This window comes from Beta vulgaris, chromosome 5 (genome assembly GCF_026745355.1).
Source record: "Beta vulgaris subsp. vulgaris cultivar EL10 chromosome 5, EL10.2, whole genome shotgun sequence".
Taxonomy (NCBI): domain Eukaryota; kingdom Viridiplantae; phylum Streptophyta; class Magnoliopsida; order Caryophyllales; family Amaranthaceae; genus Beta; species Beta vulgaris.
Window position 1 is genome coordinate 925,109 of NC_079206.1, and position 8,262 is coordinate 933,370.

Consider the following 8,262-nt stretch of genomic DNA (forward strand, 5'->3'; position numbering starts at 1 on the left):
TGGATGATTCCACTAGCATTGGAAACTAGGCTTGAAGGGGTTTTTCTGATGATAAGTTGCACGGCCTAAAACAAATTCTAGTTTAGGAGACACGAGTTAGGAAGTTCATACTATTCTGTTGAATCCAGCCACACTGCGTGAATTAGTTAATTCTACCTCATTTGTGATTAAATGGGCTTATCTTACTTTGTAGCTTACTCTCCTAATAGTATAAGGAGATAAAGTTTTATATCGGAGGATCTCTAATTAGGTAACGACACCTTTTTATTATTTAAGTTATTTTTTTCTTCTCTTAGTTTTCTCTCTGGTTTTTCCGAAACTCGTATCGCCGATAAACTTTTCTATTATAGTTTGAGGCCCGCGTTTATATGTCCCTCCTTACAATTAGCTTGTAATAGAGAAGTGGCGCAAAGATTTTGGAAATAAAGGTTGTGCTATAACATAGTTTATCATAAAACAAAAAGTATATTATTTTCTTGAGATGATAACTTTCATACTATTTACCGTCATAGATATACTTAAAATCGTCCATAAAAGACAAAAAAAAAAGACGATAAATTATAAATACGGACGGTAAATACCAATTCCTTATACCAAAGAGCCAGTCAGCCATTTCAAACAAACACAAAAGAATTCCCTCCAAAGTCCAACATACATAAACTGTTTTTCCTTCCCTCCAACCTCTGCAACATTTCCTCTGTTTTTCTTACTTTCTCTCTCCTCTTCTTCTCCTTCCTTAATCAAGAACACAATTAATCAAGAAACTCCATTTCCATTTTTCCAACATGATGAAATCTCTCTTAAACCGTTTTAAGAACTCTCATTCTTTCAAAGATTTCTACACAGATTGGATTAAAACCTTAAAATCAACTCTTCTACCTCTTCTCACTAATTCTCTCTCCTCTTCTTCTCCAGACCCTCTTCTTCTTTCTACCCAACTCGATCTTCTTCATAAACACTTCAATTCTTACTTCTCCGCACTCGATCTCGCCTCAAACGACGACGTTTCACAGCTCCTCTTCCCTGACTGGCGAAACCCCATTGAAAAACCCTTTCTTTGGCTTGGTGATTTCCACCCTTATATCTTCACTAATCTTCTTCGTTCTTTCTTCGATGATGATGATGATGATGATGTTGATAGTGATGAATGTGATGATGGGAAGAGATTTCATTCTATGGGTAAAGCTTGGAATGTGTGGAAATGTCCTGATGTTTCTTTGGGGCATATCGTCGAACAGATGGAGTGCGGTTTGAGATTGATGGTTCCTTCGATTGCGGCGAGGTCTAGAGATGCTCAGGCTGCTTTGGTTGAGAAATTGGGTGTTGGGTGGAGGGAAAAAGGTGAGAATTTTGAGGTTGGTGAGGTGATTCATGAATTGGTTGATGATATGACTTGTGTTTTCATGGATGCTAATAGGTTAAGAAGAAGTGTTCTTGCTGATATTATGGGGGCTTTAAATGTTTATCAAGCTGCTATTTTTTTTCACAGTCTTGCCCAATTCTATGTTGGGTTTTGGGATAATAAGTTGCTAACTCAGTTTAACAACTCCAAATTAACTCTGGATTAATGGGTTTTTTTTTAAGTTTGGAATTTCTTGGATGGGAAGAAAGGGGGCATGGCTTGGATTTTTAATATTTTGGTGAGTTGGTCTCCTGTTGTAGTTTTAGTTGTATTGATTTCATTTGCTTACATTGAGTTATGTATGTTGAGTTTTTTTTTGTTCCTAAAGAATTTATGTTTCTCTTGTTTGCAGGGAATTATCTGGCTGATAATCATTGTTTAATTATGTGAAGGAGGACCTTGTTTTGTTTTATCTTTATAATTGTTCTGCTTGAGAGTTCTTCATCTGGAATTAGACGATTCAACGACTTCATGTGATGTCGTAAGTTCTGTTGTACAAAGTTTGCCTCTTCATAGCGATTACTATAATTCAGATATCGGTTTTGTATTTGCTGGTCTACTAGTTCTTGTTACTTGCGATTTTTCATTTTTTCCTGTGTCACAACTCACAAGGTAGAGAGAGCTATACAAGTTTGCTATTCCTGCCTGTGTGGAAGTATATGGTATGTATATCACTAGTCTATGTCGGACTGGCTACGCCACACAATGAAAGACAAAGGTCTGCGACCATGAGATTTTGTTTGATTGATCTCTGTGAATATATTAAAAAAGAAATACTATGTTTCTGACTCTTTTATGGCTGAAAATTACAATGGTTTAGTGTTCTATTACATGTTGGTTTTCTCTGAATAATCTTTTTGTAAGTAATAGCGATAGGTTTTGTTTGCTTTTTGTGTGTATGTGTGTGTGTGTGTGTGTGTGTGTGTGTGTGTGTGTGTGTGTGTGTGTGTGTGAAGATCTTATCTGATTGCTTCCCTGTCCATTTGCCTCATTTAAGAAACCAATGGTGTAAGTACACAGATGATACTGTGTTGGAAGATAGTGGTCATAAAACTTGCTCCACAACCAATATATAGTGATATAGATTACTGAATGTGGAGTTCTTTATCAAATATTTGCTTGGGGCTGGGTAAAGGATTGGCTGCTGCAGCCAGATCTTTTCATTAATAAGGGCGTACGGTCACTCTGCTCTAGCAGTTCCAAGAAACTCTGCTGGTAACAATTAAAGGGGAATAGAAATTCTTGGAAACTGCTAATATATTAGCATTATTCAGAGTTCATGAATTGAATTATAGACTACTTTCTATAGGAGTGTAACAATCTTTTACTTCCTTGATTCTTTTGAGCGACGATGCTAAATTGCTAATGGTCACATATCAGGAATTACAGAGTGCTGTACCATGTATCTCTAAATCGTAGCTCATTATGTAATTCTCTGGAATTCGACATTCTTGGACTTGTTCATGTTTCCTCCCTTCTTGAATTTAGAGAGAATTTTCTGTACTCCTGCATCCTTGCTGGTATTTGGTTCACTTCCAGGTGAAATGAGGCATATATATGCATGTTCACTTCCAGGTGAAACGAGGCATAAATGCATGAGCAAAAAAATAATTCCTCCTGATAGGGGCCATAACAATAAAATAATTTATTAGTAAAGAGTCGACTGCATAAAAATGGTTGAGATTATGAATGATGCGGTGCAAAACAGATCGTAGTTTTTGTAGAGCTAATGTGATGCTCCAAGCAGTTTTTCCAAAGAACTTCACTTTCTGCATACATAGATCAAGCTTTGTTAGCCTCTATCATATCTGATTGATCTCAACAAGTTTTTGAGTCTTTAGCTATTTGTAGGTGACGGTTATAATTTTTAGATCAGCTCAAATCAACGAGGCAATTACTTTGCCTAAGTAAAAGAAAGAGCTTTTGTTTATCTGTTTGTTTCTCTAGCCTCTGAGCTGATATTATAACCCTTTACATCCCCTTGCTGTAACATTGGATAGAATTCCTTGGCATAATCAAACTTGCTAAGCATCTTCTCATGCATCGTATCATTGATGGGTATCAGTTTCGGTCTCTGAACACATTGTCCATAGTCCAAAACTCTAACTCTTGTTGTTTCTAGTGTGGTTACATTTCTTATTTATTAGCATCTGAAACAATGTAACCTCGGTATCTTCAGACATGGGCTTGATATGATTCATTGGTCTTATGATGTGTCATGCAATCAGTGTATAGAAAGCGTTTTTTTAAAGAAAAAAGAAAAACAAATTGCACTACTATAAAGGTTTTTGGTACTATAAAACTTGTGTTGGTATAACCAAACCTTGTAAATGGTAGTCATAGATGCTTATTTGGTACCATTAGCTACTGTTGAGTCCAAAAATGGACTCTGAACTGTTACTGATCAAGGCTTTCTCTCGTTGCTTTGATCAAGATACTGGAATTTCATGTCTGGTTACTTGATGTTGTGCAGACTGAAAATCCGATTCCATGCATGACTGGATGTGCTTTGCATGGTGTTTTTATTGTGAGATGACAAAGGCAATGGTTATGTGATGTTTTTGAGACTTTTAGTTCCTCTGTATGGGTTTATTTACTGATAGAACTGTAAACAGACGGAGTCATATGGATACAAAAAGCATATAAATTTCTGCACCAGCACTACTCTAAGTCTCTACTTCCATATCAACCCTATAAATTTTTCTGTATCTCAGTAAACAAACTTCAGATGTTCATCGAGAACGTATTCTACATATATATAGTCATCATTAGAAATTCTTCCATACAACTATAAACCTAAGTTGTGAAGATGAACTTGTTTCATTCATCATTAGAAATTCTTCTATAAAGTTTCTTCTTGTCATTTTTACTTAAGTAATGATAAAGAATAGTGGTCAAAGTTTATGAAAAGAGTCTGGAGCCATTGTTTTGAAATGGATTTAGTAGGGTCTTTGATTACTACATGATTATTCAATTGATCATAATGCTTGCATAACATTATGCCTGCAGTTCAGGCAGGATTTGCAAATTCGATCCAAGACTGAAAATGCTGTAAGTTCACTATAAATAAGTAGAGAACTGTTTGTTCAAGCAGTTGCTACAAGTGTAGGTATTGGTGATCCGAAGGACAGAGGCCTTTTGTTCCTAGTGCAGTAAGCAAACCTTTTTTTTGTGAACTAAATTAGAGTAGAACTGAAGTAGTGGTTTCTGTTCCATAATCTTTTGCTTGACGGTCTAAATTAGCAGTCCTTTTCAATGAAAATGAAAATAAAACTCTTGTCTATAAACCATGTCATATATTGCTGTCCTTTGTGAAAGTTCAATGGCAATATTTTTAGCTTTGGATTAATCTTCATCATTTGTTGTGTACTTGTGTTGTTGTCCCCTGCCTTTTATGTGTAGTGAAGAAGTAGTTCAGTCAATAGCACTGCCAATCACTGGTCTAGCAGAGTTAACCTCACTGCAATCGCGGGGTTAAGCCTGTGCAGAAGCCTTACTTGAGGCACCGAGTAATGATGATGGTTAAAGGAAACGTACACTGGGTTAGGGACGCACAGAAAACACACATTCCTCATCCTGCCCTAGGCCCCAAGGTAGGAGCCTTATCTAAGGCACTGGCTATGATAATAGTTAAAAGGAAGGATTTATGTGCAGATAATTTTTGCTATAATGTTCAGTTTAGCGACCTATTTGGATGACAAGAACACAAGAAGATTTCAAGAGCATATCACATTTTGTTGTCTTGAGTTAAATTACATCAGTTATAGTTAAATTACACAAACACATTCTTGGTAGTTCTTGAGCAAAAAGGGATACTTTAAATTAGTTTTTTTTTCTAATATTAGTTGTAAAACAAGTTAACCTGAAGATGTAGTATTAAATTGGAATGATCTTGTTATAACAAAGAACGTTACTCATCAGTCTTAAACAGGATGTTACAACTTCCGTCTTCAAGTGTATTGTGAACCCTAATCTTCTTTTCAACCATAGCTTTTAATTACTGAAGTCATTTTTTTCGTGCATAGGGAGTCAAATATGACAATGTGTAAATAAGATTCAATCCTAGCCCCTAGGTCCTCGTTACACTTTCACAAGACTTTACCAACTAAATTAGATGAAATTCCCATGCACAATCATTATACTACTACTATAATGTGCTATATGAACTACTACATGATGTGATGATTTAAGTAAATAAAGAGGTACACAATGCTCTTACTACTAGGCAAAAGGCATGAGATACACCCCTCATCTTAAACTTTGTTTCATTTGTGAGTTGTGACATTTCAGACCTTCCCAGGTGTTTGAGAGGCATTTTATGTGGGTCCCGGGACATTTACTTAGGACGTAGTAATGTAGTATAATGCTTTTGTGTAGATCCATACTGGGTTGTGGTTCAGACTCATTGTAATTTGTAAATAAGATCACGTGGGTGCTTAATGATAAAGAAATGCTGCTTTGATTTTCTTCTAAACAAGGTTGTTGCTTTTGTACAAGTGGAGCAAATGGTAGTTGACAGTTAGCATACTAAAAACTGCAAGTTGTACTTTTCATATTCCTTAATCTGCAAGTTGTACTGTTTCATATTCCCTTTTCTTTCCATAGTTTCTCTCATTTTTTAGGTGGCTTGTATAGAAATAAGTATTCTCTTACACAGGAATTAGGATGCACGTCATGTGCATGCCTATTGGCTCCCATGCTTTTTGTGGCTTTTATCGTATACTACCTCTGTTTGACAATACATGCACTGTTTTTATAATCTATATGGTACACAAATCAAGGGTGAAGAGAGGGGGTTGTGATTGCATTTTTAAATCATGTGCTTATGTTTTAAAAGAGGTGATGTATTGTGAAACATCCAAAAGAGTAAATGGTGCATGTATTGTGAAACATCCAGAAAAGGAAAATGGTGCATGTATATTGTGAAACGGAGATAGAACTTTGGTTGTGAAGCACGAAAACCTCTTGGACCTGTGGTTTTCTGATTCTGATTCCGAAACCTCAACCATGCTAATGAAGTTTGAAAATGACTGGAACTTTGAGTTTTCCCTGTTTCCACATTGTTAACGTTTCCAACATCCTACTGGTTTCCGCAGTGTAACATGATTCCCTAATCTCACCGCAAACTGCGATCCAAAAAAAGCGAATTATGGTCTATTTTTTTGTCCATTTTGGACGAACTGCAAACTGAAAAAGCGAATTATATAGCGAATTATGTTACACTGGATTTCTATGTTATGTAATACTTTGTGTACTTTTCGTGTGAGAATTAGTCTCTTTTGAGATTACAAAATACAATATCTTTGTGAGAACTAGTCTGTTTTGAGTTTACAGTGACAGCATTTTGCTCCGGATCCGTAGACATATTTACAGGACATTGTATGAAAAAGCATGCTGACTAGCAGTTTTGTATGGAAAAAGCATGGTTCTTTTTTCTTTTCCTATTCTTTTTCCAAAAAAGCTAGTTGCATTTTTTTAATCCAGTCAAAGCAAATTTTGTTCACCTTGAAATGGGTAATGCATATCAACATTGTCATTACCAAACATGGAAACTTGTACTTGTTTTAATTCCTTAATCATGTAGCATCAAATTAATTTTAACTCCAATCTGAAAGAGACAGTCCTTTTTGTTTATTTTGCATCTTCTTTGGGAAACTTAATTATCACCATGCACTGCATATCATGCTTGCATTTGTTTTATGTTTGTGATTGTTAGATTTAGTTTAAAAAGATTCCTTTTGATTGTGAATATTATTGTTTACTGTAAAGATAATTATTGTGTAAATGTTTATACACCATATTGTACTAAACTAGTACCTGAGGTACTTTAGATAACTTTTAAGTAGGTTTTCTTACAGTCTGAAGTACAACTCATCAGTCTGTGATGCAGAGTGCACTTCAAAGATTAATCATTACTTCTCTAAAGTAATTCCATAATACTTTGTTGCATTGAACATTTTTTACTAAATGATGTTGTGTTAAGTCTTGTTTGTGTTTGAACCTGATCTCAGAAAATGGATTTATATCTATATTGTGCACTTGATGAAGTGGTAACTCTATAGGAGCAAGCTTACTGCATATAATCTATGCTAGATTGTTCTACCCATCTGATTGGGATTAAGGCTTTGTCGTAGACTCGTAGCGTAGACAGTTTTGATCAAAGTTAATGCTTGCTACTTCCTCCGTTTCATATTACTCGCTACTTTTCTCAATTCACGGACTCCTAAGCAATTTTTAGAGAAGAAAGAGGTAGAGAGTAAAAAGAAAAGGGACTCATGTGAGAGGAGAGAGATAGAGAGAGTTTATTGCCTAAAAAGAAAGCATAGCAAGTAATATGAAACTTCCCACAACGGAAAGTTTAGCAAGTATTATGAAACGGAGGAAGTATTAGATTTAATTTATAGTTCGACTTAATAATTTTCAGCCTTAAGAGAAGACTATCTTAGTTCCCTTGTTGTATCATGTTCTTTCAAAGTGTAAAAGAAACACTAAGTTGAAAGACTGAAATTTATCATCTGTATTGTATGAACTTACCTCTTTTGTTAATGGCATAGTAAGAGAAATGGTGGAAAGTTGTTTTCTCTAGGGTGGAAAATTATCTCCTAGACTTCTTAAGGGAAGTAATGCCACTATGAACACCCTATTGAAACCTTCTTTCTTTTCTTCCATCCATACTTTTCCCTCTATTCTCTCTAAACTTTTCATGCGTGCGAGGAACCAAACAAAGGAAATCTAATTCGCAATTGTATATTCCCTTGGATAATCTTTATCCATTAAAGGTATTTTTTTTCTTCAACCCAACAAAGCCATGCTTATCTGTGTGGTTCAAGCACATGCTTCACTTTCTTCTGTGAATAATC

General features: G+C 35.4%; 1 protein-coding gene across 2 annotated transcripts; it reads left to right on the top strand.

Moving 5' to 3' along the window:
• The first annotated feature begins 596 nt into the window (after positions 1-596).
• LOC104892053 (protein INAPERTURATE POLLEN1) lies at positions 597-2,193 on the top strand. Of its 2 annotated transcripts, none has more exons than XM_057394858.1 (2): positions 597-1,640; positions 1,755-2,193. In XM_057394858.1, the coding sequence occupies exon 1, from the start codon at positions 786-788 to the stop codon at positions 1,566-1,568; it is 783 nt and encodes a 260-aa protein (XP_057250841.1). In that variant the 5' UTR covers positions 597-785; the 3' UTR covers positions 1,569-1,640; positions 1,755-2,193. The 2 variants fall into 2 exon arrangements, with proteins under 2 accessions (XP_057250841.1, XP_048501219.1); XM_048645262.2 differs by having other exon boundaries at positions 597-1,341.
• The last annotated feature ends 6,069 nt before the right edge of the window (positions 2,194-8,262 follow it).